The sequence below is a fragment of the Orbicella faveolata genome, unplaced genomic scaffold (genome assembly GCF_042242905.1).
Source record: "Orbicella faveolata isolate gen_17 unplaced genomic scaffold, um_ofav_v1 contig_1, whole genome shotgun sequence".
Classification (NCBI taxonomy): Eukaryota; Metazoa; Cnidaria; class Anthozoa; order Scleractinia; family Merulinidae; genus Orbicella; species Orbicella faveolata.
In genome coordinates this window covers 9,735,001-9,749,201 of record NW_028301536.1, presented here as the reverse complement: position 1 = coordinate 9,749,201, position 14,201 = coordinate 9,735,001, and the positions used below count along the sequence as shown (strand labels likewise).

At 38.2% G+C, this 14,201-nt stretch overlaps 3 protein-coding genes and 1 pseudogene across 7 annotated transcripts in view; 2 read left to right on the top strand and 2 right to left on the bottom strand.

Annotated features, from left to right (window-relative positions):
* The window catches only part of LOC110056277 (fidgetin-like protein 1), a 205,724-nt gene that overhangs the window by 91,250 nt on the left and 100,273 nt on the right, over positions 1-14,201 (top strand). For 3 of the 4 annotated variants that reach the window (XM_089288350.1, XM_089288359.1, XM_089288365.1), the window contains one exon: positions 5,993-6,106. The exons of the other annotated variant lie outside the window; for it this stretch is intronic. In XM_089288350.1, the coding sequence (XP_089144476.1) occupies positions 5,993-6,106 (114 nt within the window). The remainder of the gene's footprint in view (positions 1-5,992; positions 6,107-14,201) is intronic. 4 annotated transcript variants of the gene reach the window in all.
* LOC149118014 (uncharacterized) lies at positions 1,835-2,329 on the bottom strand. Its single transcript, XM_089288425.1, has one exon. It carries the CDS (start codon positions 2,327-2,329, stop codon positions 1,835-1,837), a length of 495 nt encoding a protein of 164 aa, XP_089144551.1.
* Positions 7,299-9,421, top strand: LOC149118013 (uncharacterized). The gene is made up of 3 exons (XM_089288404.1): positions 7,299-7,434; positions 7,525-7,636; positions 8,043-9,421. The coding sequence occupies exons 1-3, from the start codon at positions 7,408-7,410 to the stop codon at positions 8,411-8,413; spliced, it is 510 nt and encodes a 169-aa protein (XP_089144530.1). The 5' UTR covers positions 7,299-7,407; the 3' UTR covers positions 8,414-9,421.
* On the bottom strand, positions 8,566-13,594 carry LOC149118012 (uncharacterized; annotated as a pseudogene). The gene is made up of 11 exons (XR_016206835.1): positions 12,922-13,594; positions 12,564-12,668; positions 12,256-12,371; positions 11,991-12,064; positions 11,748-11,860; positions 11,428-11,523; positions 11,220-11,310; positions 11,026-11,126; positions 10,501-10,653; positions 10,235-10,354; positions 8,566-10,055 (listed from the first exon to the last, which is right to left on the bottom strand). The product of XR_016206835.1 is annotated as an uncharacterized LOC149118012 (transcript).

Genomic DNA, 14,201 nt, shown 5'->3' with positions numbered 1-14,201 from the left:
TTGTTTCTTGACGGATAAAACAGAGAAATTTAAGTTTTTATTCTTATCACCTGGAAAGTAAAGTGCAATTTTTAGGTACTCTAGAGTCATACTACAGTGATCATAAGCCTACATGTATGAATGCATTTCCTCAAAAGCACTGTGATTCATATTAACAAACTCACGGTCACCTACATGTAGATATATCCTAAAACTAACATCCAGTACAAAAGTGCAATTCCTTTTCATCACCGTCTACCAAGACTAATCAAAATAATTCATATTTACAGTACTATTACTCCAAAAAAAGAAAATTACAAACAGAAATTCCCTGGAAACACATAATACAATGCCCAATATACCATCTCTAAAAATAATAAAGCTCAGATCAAAGCTGTTGACATTAGTTTGGGATATCTCTTACGATCTCAAAAAACATAAAAAATCACTTCCCAGATGATCCAACAAGCCCAAACACACATTATAAAAAAAATACTACAACTAATTTTATTCACCTCTTCGATTAGGTTTGCTTACAGAGCACTGATTGAACACAGGATCATTGCGTGATGCAGTTCAAGAGTTTTCATTGGCTTAGCCATCTTTTCATATGATATCATTTTCCACAAATTTAATGCAAGCGTTCGCATTATTTTTTGAAGGTGGTTACATTATACCACATTCTACAAATAAGGTTAGTGTATGCATCATTTTTGGGGGCGTTTTTATTTTATTTTAGTACTCTTTATTTTGGAGGCATTTTTAATAAAACCATTATTCCATTCACACTTGTTGGATATGAAGTGATTCTAGCCAACTCTTATCCAACGTGCACTCATGGAACAATTGGTAAGTGTACCATGCTGGCTTAGCAAATGAAAACTCTTAAATTGGTCATCCATGATCCAGTTTAAAATAATTGAAGATAGTTTCCTAAAAGTGTTCTTCAGGAAAAGCATCATTGACTCTCGATATTTCCATGCAGTGACTCTTAAATAATTTTTTTTTGTAACAATAACATTACATTGCATACAACATACATTGCATGTAACAATAACATTACATTGCATACATTATTTTACAACTCAATTTGTGAAATAGCAAAACGAAACTATGTTAACACAAGTGCTGGTTGTGGAGAAGAAAATTAATAGAGCTTGCTCACGCAGTTCATCTTCAAAGTATCATTTACCGTACAAAAAGTCCTAATTTTAGATAAACATTAATCTTTAAGTCCCATCAGTTCACAGTACTTGTTGCATTCGTGCTCTGTGAAGAAAGTATCAATGCTTACATGTAGGTGAGAAAGGTTCCTGGCACAAAAATACGATTCATCTGTATCCAATGTAAATTCGTAGGTAGTAATTTCAGGATCATACAGTTTGAACATTGAACCTTGAAGATCAACCAACATCATTTTTTTCTCCGAAAAGGTGTAGCTCAAATGTGCAAGGCATTCTGCTTTAGCGTACACTTCTTGGTAGTCCTCCATCAGCGGAGCATAACAGGGTCCATCGTTGTTCACACATTTTTTAAATTCGCCAGGTACAAATTCTTCCACTGTTACCGGGAGTTCATCTAAAACGGAGTAAAACACCTTACCGTAACTAAGGTATCGCCAAAAGAGGAGGGTACTCTTGATGAAAATCTCTGTGTAGTGTTTCTTGCAACAGCGTGCATTTGTACTTGTTTACGAGTATGATCTTCCACTGTAGATTTCAAGATGTCGATAATGGTTTTCACTGATGTAGGCTGGTATTTTTTTCACCACCCATCCACCGGACAAACCAGCGTCACTGCAGGTCGCTTTAAAAGCATCTCTAAAGGTCCCACTGGAGAAGGGCTCCTCCTCTATTTATAAGTTAATCGAACAAGTCTGAACCCATTTGTTCTTTTCTACATCAGAATGTTCCAGATGTAGAGTGGCAGTTTTCAACGGCTTCACCAGTGTTCCGGCTCTCAAAAGTTGTGCGATCGACACTGATTTGGGCACGACTGTTGATGTAGTTACACGTTTAACCCGTGATGATGATGCTGGCACAGACTTGGGACAAGCAGGTGTATGTTCAAATGACGCTTCTGGAGCCCAAAATGTGCAACCGGCATTCTCTTTTGGCTCAAGAAATCGGATGAAGAATACTTTGCGACCTTTGATCTGTTTGAACTTAGAACATGATGGAGCTCTGTCTGATGCAATAATATCACATGATCCAGCTGGAGCTTCGTAAAATCTTTCACGGGCTTCCTTGATGTTTTCTAAATTGAGTTCTTCGTAATCTTCAAATGGAATGAAGTCTCTGGTGTCCAATGGCTCATATTTTTTTAATCGTCCTGAAGCAGTAGACAACATTCTCAGAACTTTCCCCACGCCTGGTTTCTTTGCATTGTTTCTCTTATTTCCAACACGTTTTTCAAACTCTTCCCAAGACTTCCTTCTCTGCTGCCAGTCTTCTCCTCTTCATATCAGCTTCGGTTTAATCACAACCAAACAGCTCAGTGTCTATTGATACTCTCTAGGATGCTAAATATCTCGAAATTCCTCCGAATATCTCAAAATATCTGGTATGTTTGTTTTAAAAATAAGCCGTATGTTTGTTTTAAAAATAAGCCGATTTTGAAACCCCTAAGCCAAAATTTTGCCCAGCAGGAGCTGAAAAGTATGCCAGAGATTGTCTACACTAGTATTATGGAAATAAAGCAACTTCCTGAAGAAGGTTCAGGCCCATTGTTTCCACATTTTGGCAAGTGGCTGCTAGTGATATGGAATACATTATTCAAGTGGGAAACCGCTCAACTGGATTATTTCTATTGTAGCATAGAATGATAGAACTGAGTATTTTGTCAAGAAAATACAGAGGAAAAGCTGGAAAACAGCCAAAAAAAGCTGTAAATTTTTTGTTAAATATCCCAAAATTATCTAAAATATCTAACATTTTCTAAATACATGTATCTTGGAAACTTCTAAATATCTCAAAAAATATCCAGATATTTGTGTAAAGGCCTAAGCATGCCACAGTCCCAGGCCTTGCCGTGTGGATTGACAACACTGGGCTGTTCACTTTTTTTTTTAATGGTGATAGCGCTGGTCCGTTCCCAATAGGCATTTTTAAAATTTAAAGTTAGAATCATATTTGATTTAAAATTGAGAAACCTTTTGAAATCAATCAGGCTTTTAAAAGACAATTCAAAATAGAAATTGCAAGGAGAATCGAAGATAGACTAAAACGAAAACACGAATAGAGTTGATTATTTCATTAGAAAATGAAGTTAATCAACAATGATTTAGATAAACATATACAGGCAAAAACTAACGATAGACAAATCTGACGTTTCGGCAACATCTTGGCACCATTGTCAAGGGAAACTAATTAAATATGCGATTTCAAGAGGAACTAAGAGTTCAGAGTTTCTAATTTGCATAAGTTAGACAAAGACTTTAGTGCAAACTGAGTCTGATTGTACATTTAAACACGGTTGTAATTGTTTAATGAGTAACATCTCATTAATGAGACAATCAAACTTGTGGCATTTTTTCAACACGCTAAAACAGTTGCGAAGGTCATCTGGAATCCTGCCTGCGTGTCTATTATCATAGTGATTGCGTACTGACGAGGTCTTGCTTCTATGTCCATCAACGCGTACGAACAGATGGCCACAGGTGTAACCGACATGACCAGCATCGCACTGGTCACACTTGAAGTTATACACAACGCATTGTTGATCAATGAGCTGAGGCTTAGGTTCCCTTGTCGGGAACTCCTGGGCAATCTTGCGGCTCATAAACACCGGTTGAACACTAGTCTGCAGCTTCACACTGAGATCTTTCAACTGTGTCTTCATGATATTAGCAGACTCCTGGTCTTTAAAGGGTATGACAACCCGAGTAGTGTTTTCTGTCGTAGATCTGGACCGTAATGAGGGCTGGTCAGCGACCTTTAAATTTAGGAAGTTTTTGACAGTGGAGTCAACAAGGCTGTGGTAATGGAGAAGCAGACCACTGTTTGTTGGCTTCACGAACACTTTAGTTTCAATACGAGGCGCTCTGTTTAAGAGTTGAGTACCGAGAAAGGGAAGCATTCCATCATTTTCGACCTCCATAGTGAAGTTGATGGTGGGGTGAGCATGGTTGAGGGTGTTAAGAAAGTCCCTAGCTGTAGACAAATCGGGCATCACAGTGAGTGTGTCGTCAACATATTGACGATAGTAAGGTGGCAGCTTGCCCTCAACATCTACACCCTCAACCACGCTCACCCCGCCATCAACTTCACTATGGAGGTCGAAAATGATGGAATGCTTCCCTTTCTCGGTACTCAACTCTTAAACAGAGCACCTCGTATTGAAACTAAAGTGTTCGTGAAGCCAACAAACAGTGGTCTGCTTCTCCATTACCACAGTCATGTCGATAATAGGTACAAGCGCGGACTGTTGACAACTATGCTCGATCACGCACATCGCCTGTCTTCGTCATGGTCCTACTTCACTGAGGAGTGCGAACGACTGAAGTCTGTTTTCTCTAAACTGAAATATCCCAAGCACCTTGTTGACTCCACTGTCAAAAACTTCCTAAATTTAAAGGTCGCTGACCAGCCCTCATTACGGTCCAGATCTACGACAGAAAACACTACTCGGGTTGTCATACCCTTTAAAGACCAGGAGTCTGCTAATATCGTGAAGACACAGTTGAAAGATCTCAGTGTGAAGCTGCAGACTAGTGTTCAACCGGTGTTTACGAGCCGCAAGATTGCCCAGGAGTTCCCGACAAGGGAACCTAAGCCTCAGCTCATTGATCAACAATGCGTTGTGTATAACTTCAAGTGTGACCAGTGCGATGCTGGTTATGTCGGTTACACCTGTGGCCATCTGTTCGTACACGTTGATGGACATAGAAGCAAGACCTCGTCAGTACGCAATCACTATGATAATAGACACGCAGGCAGGATTCCGGATGACCTTCGCAACTGTTTTAGCGTGTTGAAAAAATGCCACAAGTTTGATTGTCTCATTAATGAGATGTTACTCATTAAACAATTACGACCGTGTTTAAATGTACAATCAGACTCAGTTCGCACTAAAGTCTTTGTCTAACTTATGCAAATTAGAAACTCTGAACTCTTAGTTACTCTTGAAATCGCATATTTAATTAGATTCCCTTGACAATGGCGCCAAGATGTCGCCGAAACGTCGGATTTGTCTATCGTTAGTTTTTGCCTGTATATGAAAATGAAGCTGATCTCTGTTTTGAGGCTAAAAAGATGTGTGATAATGATGGGCCACCATAGATGAACGAAGTAATTAGTCACACCATATATTATTTCATTTTTATCGAGAGTGATCGTATCTCTGTTTTGGGAGTTCCACCAATTAGTAAAGAGAGACCAAAAAGCTGAGCTTCAGAAAAGGTAACAAAAAGATGGGGTAACATTTGTCTTTTGTCACAGATGTGACATTTATCGTGTTCTTTGATTGAATCTTTAAAAAGTGTTGAATGTGAGGGTAGAATGGAAAATGGTGAGTTTATAACTGAATGGTATTGTATCTTCTTTTAGATTGGCTTTCTCCTTTCAATAACATTTCTTTGAGAATATTGATTCATTTTTGAGGGACTGCGTGGCATAAACCATAGTAGTTTAAGAGGTTTGTTTTAAGCTTGAACTTGCTGCAGAATTCCTTAAAAGTTTGGAACCTGTTACCTTGAAAAAAAATTTCAGTTTTGGTTAATCCGGCTTCGTGCCATTTTTCATAAGAAATGGAATATCCTTCTATTCTAATGTGATGGCTCTTTTGAACAATTTTACTTAATGTACATGTACCTGCTTTTTGGTATGAGGAGTACTGCAATTCATTCTTAAATAGCTACTCTTAAATAGTTACTGTTAGACTTGACTAGTTATTATCAATCCTAGTTAGCAGCATTACAGTGTGCAATGTATACTGTATGCAAGAAGCTATTTTGAAATTTGCTGAAATTTGGAAGAATTAGTTTGACATGTTTTCATATTTTCGTTTGTCGAAGGGTTGTGAGGATACAAGATTTTCAAGAAAGACCTTAGACACACAAAGCTATTCACATGATGAAGAGCAGGAAAGTAAAGCCACATACGATTTTATCACTGCAAAGCAAAAACATGTGAGTAAAAGTTTGGTAAAATTAAATTTGAGTAACTGCAGAATACCTGGCCACTCGAAGTTGTACCCCTTAAAAACCTGGATACATGGCTATGCAGTTTGTACACAGTCTTTCTCTTTTTTATGTTTTTAGAATGAGAAATAGGCACATTACATTGCTATGCGGCTACATGGTTACGCAGCTACTTAGCCATGTAACCACATAGCCATGTGGAGTGGCCAGGTATTCTGCAGTTAAGCCCTAAATTCTGTATAAAAATTATCACTATGGATTTTTTAATTGTAAAAGTAGGTCTTGTGAGTAAGTAATAGTAACTGGACTGAGTGGAGTATAATTCAGGGAGTAATCAGGCAAGTACTGTAATTTTAAAAATGAGACGAGTGCGCAGCACGAAGCTGATGTGAATTTAGAAGCATTATTACTCTCGCAATTGTGTGAGCTCTTGAATAACTACTTCAGAGGATGTCTGTGTAAGAAACAACCTCTCAAATTGTGGTGGAAAATGGGTTGCCCTCAGTTTTGGTGCAGAGTGCACTATTGGGATGGTTTGGGGGCTGATGTCCGCTATGGCCATAAGAGGGGGGGCAAGGGTATTTTTGTGACACCGTGATCCGGTTTTTTTGTGCTCTGTGAATTGTGATTTCATAAAAAAAACTGTTCCGTGAATCGTGACTAAAGTGTATTTCGTGAGGTGTGAAGTGCAAAAGTCTTTGGCTGTGAATCGTGAATAGATAAGAAATAAATTGTGAATGTCTAGAGTTGAGTTCATAGCTGAATTTCACTGCATTGTGATCAGATTTTTTCCGTGACCTTAGTGAATTTAATGCTTGAGTCAAGCCGGCTGAAAGTAGCAACAAATGAAACATGTTGACAGGTTCAAATAAACCCATTGATTTCCTGATCACCGTATTAGCCAATGAACCCGTCTTCAATAGGATTTTTGACTGATGAGCCATTGATGAACAACATCTGCTGACTCGGTGTAACTCAAGGATCAATGCCCCACATCTCTTAACTACTCCCATAATCTGGGAAACACTGTTTACGAAAGCATCAAAAGGATCACAAGCTGAGCAGCCTATTATTTCACTCACCCAACATCCTAGCCGAATTGAAATCTAGGCCTCACTGCTTGGGTAATAATTTAACAGAGAGATCTTTAATTATCCCTTGCTGAAGGTTCACTGGAACATCTAGAATTTCCTATTTAAACACGAAGGTGCGCTATATAAGGAAGTCTTCCCTGGGAAGACCGAGGGTCATTTGTCACTCACCGTTGACGTGCACGGGTCAAATTCAAAATGGCGGGCGATTTGAATACACGAAAGGTAAGCTGTAAGAGAGTTAAAGTGTCTTTGCTGTCTTTACTTGCCATAAAAATGAAATATCTTTATCTAATACCAAGTAGTATTTCTCAGATTACTATTTTATTGGATGAATCTCTAATCGATGAGCTCACTGGTTGGGTTAGCGTGAACAACGGGGAGATCGTTCGTGTAGAGAAACCACGAAAGAAAAAATCAACGCCAGGTTAGTTTGCTTTTCAAGGAATCATATTTACAACAGGATTATAAACTGATATTGTACCACTATTCTCAATGTCTGTGGATAATTGTTCTATTTGTAATCTCAAGTCCGATCCCAGTGGGTATTGTAGAATACTGTCAGAGCATGAAGCATAAATATTCATTGCCCCCGTTTGCAAAGCAGTGGATAAATATTTCTGCACGATATTTTGGGTCAGACTTTTTAATCTAACTTGTATGCCTTTTTCTTCTAACTACGAAATCCTTTCTTGGCATGTTAAGTTTGCTGAAACATAATTTTACCTGCCATTTGCAACGTTCTTTAATGATGTCCTTTAGTAGCGCTTTACCACTGAGTTTGAAACAGGTTATGTTCTCACGCATTGATATCATCTTGCTTTCTTTGACAGTTTCTGAAGAAAACGAAGCCGCCGACAAAACACCAGCAACATGTGTTGAGCTGCAACACGAGGTCGTTAGACAAGAGATTGACACCAGACAGACACAAAATCCTCCGCACATGAATGAAACACACGCATCTGTCATGCATGAGATGTGTGTATATTGTCATTCGTCCCCTTGTGTTCTCTTCGGTGAAAGCCTGCTGTCCTGTTTGAGAGCGTTTGGTCAGCCTAGAATGACGAACCACATGAAGTGGAAGGGGGACTATAAGTCCTTTTATACCATTCTAAACCGCTGCGGTTTATGGCACGATCCCATTTACATAGCCCGGAAAGAAGCATTGGGATGTTACATGGAGGACTTCGGGAACTCATGCTAGTTTGTGTCGTAGAAGATGTAAGGAAACGGTGGCCAAATCCTGACAGAGTGCCCTACTGTGGTCACCGTCGTTCATAAAAGCAGCATTACACTGCTCCATCAGCATTTCCCTCCTTAGCCATAACACTCATGACAAGAAAACTCACTAGACAATTAAAAATAGTCTACATTTATTTCCAAAATGGTAATGCACAAGTTACAACTGAAGCTACATTTTTTCACAATACATTGTAAGCCCTAATACTGAACTCCACTCTGCAACATCTTGAGGGATTGATCAGCATTTTTCATGTTATTCTTCCACTGCTTTCAACTTATGCTGTAATCCTAATAGGAGAAAAAAAGTAATTGGAATGCAGTTTATTGCCTCTCAATATTGATATATACACAGGTGCTATTTACAGTAATTGTCATTCAGTTGGGAAGATTTCCGAGCAAAAAAAACTAAGTTGAAGTCATCAGTCAAGAGAATTGAATGAACATCATCAACTGAAATAATACTCTTTTCAACAGAAAATAGAAAGGCAACTGAAATAATACTTAGCCTTAAAATCTCCTTGATCATCAAATTATGAACTCATTCCAAGACCAAAGGTACATCATGTCTGAAAAGGAATGCACACAAGTAGTGGCCTTATTTCATGACACTTCAATAGGTTCTGCAAACAACATAGCAGCTGCCAAATACATACTATGCGAGGCACATGGCAACACCTATAAGCATGGAACATGCAAAGAGTGGTGTTGGAAACAAAAATATGTAGCATCATCACCATCACCATTATTGTTAGTACTATTATTATTGTTATATTATAATAATTATAAATATATTATAAATTCACGTATTGTGCTGAATATAATAGACATATTTAAATGCAGAATGTAAAAAAGAGACATGCATTTCAAATTACTGTGCTTGTACCTCACAACTGATATCTATGTGACTTTTTTTTATAATAATAAGTTGGTATTGAACATTAATTAAATACAAATATCCAGTATAAACTTTCCTCTTGGTTGTGTGCTTGTTTGCAGAATGGAGCTGATTATTTCTGTTTACCAAAACATAAAATAGGGTCAATTGAACATTGATAGATTACAACAACAACAATTTTAGCAATGAGGACAAGAACAACCACTTCAATATCTTGAAATTTTTTTTTTTATGATTGATGATTTCAGATTATTCATTACATGCAGGCTACAAATTAAATAAATGATCACAAGAGCAGCATACAGCAAACTTGGTTACTTACACACATTTGCCATTTCATCTTCATCCCATAGTCAGCAAACACTAACTGCAACAAGGATGTAATACCCACTAAAGGGAGCATTCAGTTCTACATGATTTCTCTGAATTCAAGTATAGCATTGCTTTTTTCTTCTTTTCTTTCATAACTTTTTTTTTTACATGTATATTACTGTGCAGGTACATATTCCCTGAGCAGAGGTAAGGAAATCAAAAATCAAACTGGCAATGGGTTCACATCTATTTTATTCCTCTTGAACACCTCATTCCATATGGCCTGTCTGAACATGAATGTCTTTGGTCTCAGCACTCTAGTTGGGGCCTTTCTGTCTGGATGCCGGGAGTGTTGGTAGAATTGAATTGAGGAAACCTCGCGGGCAACATTTTCATTCTATAATTGAAATGAAGTGTTATAATTATGCAGTATAGTCCATCTAATCCATAGTACCATATGTCCTCCCATCGATCATTGGGTAAACCCAAAGAGCTTAGAGCCTACATGAAATGTTTTCATAAAAGAAATAAATAAAAAACAAAAATTATGTCTAACAAGTATTGATAGCAACTTACCCAATCCAAAATGGCCAGATGGACCCTCATCACATATGTATTGTCACCGAAATTGATTCTCTTCGGGGCATATATAAGGACCACCACATGAAAAGTCTCAATGTAAAAGGTGTCACGGCACTGTAGAAAGTAAAGAGTCAACATGTACTTTTCACTATGCAATTGGCATATTCCTTGTCTTATAAATTTGTTCTACACCACAATATACACAACGGTACACTTGGTTGAGTTTAAAATGTCATTTGCTTTTGTCCATGCCCACTAACCAGAAGATAATCAGAAGGGTTCTTGTACATGGTGGTCTTTGTTATAGCTTTGATGTAGGCTTCTTTTGCTTGTGGTGAGGTCAAGGCCTTTTTGCTGCACACATAGCCTGGGTGTTGACATCTTGGATCTTTATTGCACTGATCATGCTTGCCCTAAGGTAATATTTTATGCCAAAATTAAATTTTTTCAATATCTACCCTGCTGTAATGCTATCAGTGTAGTAATTTACACCCAGCATTCTATTGGATTGATTCCTAATTGCGCATTACATGTACATCTATAAGAACCCCTGGGCAAAGTGACGCACTGTTCAGCGGCATCAAATTGCTAAGTATATCTACTACGACTATGACTATGACAACGACAACGACAACTCCCAATTTGTGATGTGTAAAAAAAAACCTCTGGGCTACCATGCCCTTTAAAAATGGCCAGCATTATATACAAATCAATAAATGTCGTATGAAATATGTTATTGATTTGTTATATTATACACTGGTTTACAAGAAAGCACATCTACAAACCTGGTAATGGTCCACAATGTTGAGTAGGTACTTCTGAAACCCAGAATCAGTCCCATCATTGTTCCTCATTGCCCAGTAGAAATGTGTTTTGGTGGCTTTGGCTGTTTAAACAACATGACGATAAAGATTCCAAAGGTAGATTAAAAAAAACCAACCACAAAAACTGAAATTTCAAAACTAACACTTCCCTGTACCTTTATCTGATAATTCAGAAAACCATGTCTTCTCCTCATCACGTTGAGCACCACTGCACACTTTTCATGTCACGTGCCACTCCTTTAGTACCTAAAGCAGGAAAGAGTTTTTAAAGTGGAAAGGCTGATGAACATATTTCCAGTGCTGCTCAGGCAAACTGAAGAGCACTACACAGTCACTGACATATGAACTTTTAAACATACTTACCATGCCAGGTGTCAAATGAATTCTTGATGCCTTTTTGCTCAAACCAATTTTTCAATGATCAGACACAGTCATGGGCCACCTCTGTTATATTGTATCCTACAAACAAGGGTACGTTTGATATATTATGGTTTTTATCCTACACTAGTCTTTGGTTACCAAGACAGGAATCCCAAAAACATAACAGTGAAAATGGAGAAACAGAGTTACAGAGTTACAAGAACCTGTGGGTACCAAAGCAGGATATTTCCATTTAGTGAATATAGCCAATAGGCAAAAATAAATGCACTGATGTCTGTCAAAGCTACTTTACAATTAGGCACCTTCAGTTTCTGTGAGGTTTGTTACCAGCTGTTTTGTCATTGGCACTTCTCTACTGGGAGCACTCCTTTCATCTGCATGACTCCAATTGCAGACAGAGATAATTTTTTTGTTGCTGAGAGGCCAAAATCACATAATTAGTTGAATGATAGGATGATAAAAGTGGAAACAGCCTTTGAGAAAAGTGAGACAAGAGTTATCACTTACATGGGTCTTTGCATGTGACAAAGGCTGGAATTTCTTACCTCATAGAAATAGCTGTCACTGTAGAATGCATGGCTGATCTACTTGAGTCATGTCTGGCATCTGTTATTATACACTGAAAGATGCATTGGAAATAAAAAGGAATGGAAGTAAAGAAAAGCATTGAAGAAAATGAAGGCAACAAATGAAGGTAAAAAAGTCACTTAGCACTGTGTGAGGTGTTATTTTCAATTTTGCCCAATGCAAGCAATTGCAACAACCCTGAACATACACAGCTAACACCTTGCCAGTTGTGTGTCAACTCACATCACCGTTCGTAATATAGTCTTGTGTAGCTTGAACTTCTGCCCTTGCATCAGCCATGGTCGTGTTGCACAGTTCCTGAACCACAGACATATATCCAAATCCCTGGTCTTTATATACTGCCAAACAAAATGATACAGCTCATTAAGCCAAAATGGAAAGGCGAGATCCAATTGATACCCCAACTGGTGATAGGGGTATATGCTAGTTTACTACAGACTACACCACACTGCTGTTAAATTACAGGAAACAGCACACCATAGAAAAAGTAAAGATAACATACTACAATGTATAAGTTGAAAATCACATACTTGTGTCAATTGTTTTGTCCAGCACACAACCAATGCCAGCAGCTTCAGCAAAACCATGTTACTGAGTTTCAGTAAGTCCAGTACATGTGAAAGCATGAACCATTCCATAAAGAGGTTTTTTCAAATTTATCACTCACCTTGGCATACAGATTTATTACAACGGATAAAACATGGGAGAACAGAATGGTGTGAACTAGCTAGCCCCTCAGTGACATGTCGTAAACAATGCAAAGCCATAAAAAAGGTAGAAAAGAATATACTTGTAAGCTTACAGTAGTATTTATAATGTAATTTCCTGGAATATTTTTCATCAAATATGCTCACTAGCAAAATAGGTCATGTACATATTGTACTCACCTAACATTGGCATAGTACTTTGCAGGGTGTCCCAGAACTCCAGAACTGAGCCAAGTAACCGAGTCGTTGCACACACAGGGAACTTCAATATTACAAAGGTGGCCTTGACTTGAAAAAGTAGCGGAACCCCACTTGTAATCCTTGCCACAAAATTCACACAAAGGATTTGTGGTAAAGTACTTACACAGTGCTTGCAAAGATGACTTTGTGCACACATAGCATCCATCATCCACTGTAGACTCCACATATATCTGTCTTTTTCAAGCTTGTTGTCGGGCATGTAATTCAACAGAACCCGGTGATGGTTGAATGGGTTGAGAGGGAGTCGCTATTGGCCCTTTGAGCACATCAGTCTTGGCACTGGATGAAGAGCTACTTTCGACAGCTGATGGACGAATCATTTCAAAATACGAAAGAAGTCTTTCCATCAAATCAGCATTCTGCGTGGTAGAGGTCTTTCTCTCTATACCAAGAGCTGATTTAGCGTTGTTTATTCGCTGTTTGATAGCTTCCAAATGACTTTGCTGATCCTTTTTGATTTCAATTGTCAGACTGAAATGTGGGTTTCGTTCCACTGGATCTCGCCGTGCATTTGCACGTTTGTTGATTTCTGTACGTTTCTTTTTATTTTGAGGGGGAAGCTTTCCATTCTCCGAGTCGAATGGTAGAAACATCTCAACAAAAAGTCACAGACTAAGTGAAATTCTCTCACAGAACGTCAAAGCAAAGTGACAGTTTTGTTCGTGTCCCTCTGCGTTGATACAGCCTCAAATACGTCCCATATTTGTGCATAAATCCACTAGGGAACTGCTTGCCACTGAAGTGGTGAACTGAAGACTCACAATAGACAAAAGAAGCCCCACGGATGGCCTGTTGGGGTTATGGTCAGGTAAAAATGGCGGGCGATTTGAAATTGACCACAAGAAAGCGAGTTTTTCACACGAAGTGAGGACACATTGTACTCCAAACACAAAAACAAAAAGAAAAGTAATCATAATGGTATTTTCCGACCGTTTCAGGTTAAGTTTTTTGTATTTGACGAGTATAACAAATACTAAGTGTCTGCTGTTTGTTACATAATCAGCTTATGTAATTCTATTTATTCTGTCACCTTTCAGGCATAGTCATAATGCAGAGTGTTTGATAATTAGTATGCATTGTCCCGCAAGCCCAAATATATGCAGAGACGCTTCTGGAACTTTCTAACATTTACATAAGTATAAAAACTTGTAGGTTTAGCTCGGCATTTCATTCATTCATTCATTCATTATTAGTGTGTGT

Excerpts from the sequence above, each read along its gene's own strand:
- LOC149118014 (XM_089288425.1), bottom strand. The coding sequence starts at position 2,329 with ATGTTGTCTACTGCTTCAGGACGATTAAAAAAATATGAGCCATTGGAC.
- LOC149118013 (XM_089288404.1), top strand. The coding sequence starts at position 7,408 with ATGGCGGGCGATTTGAATACACGAAAG. Across the intron at positions 7,435-7,524 it reads GCGATTTGAATACACGAAAG|ATTACTATTTTATTGGATGA; the intron begins GTAAGCTGTAAG and ends AGTATTTCTCAG. Across the intron at positions 7,637-8,042 it reads AAAGAAAAAATCAACGCCAG|TTTCTGAAGAAAACGAAGCC; the intron begins GTTAGTTTGCTT and ends TTTCTTTGACAG.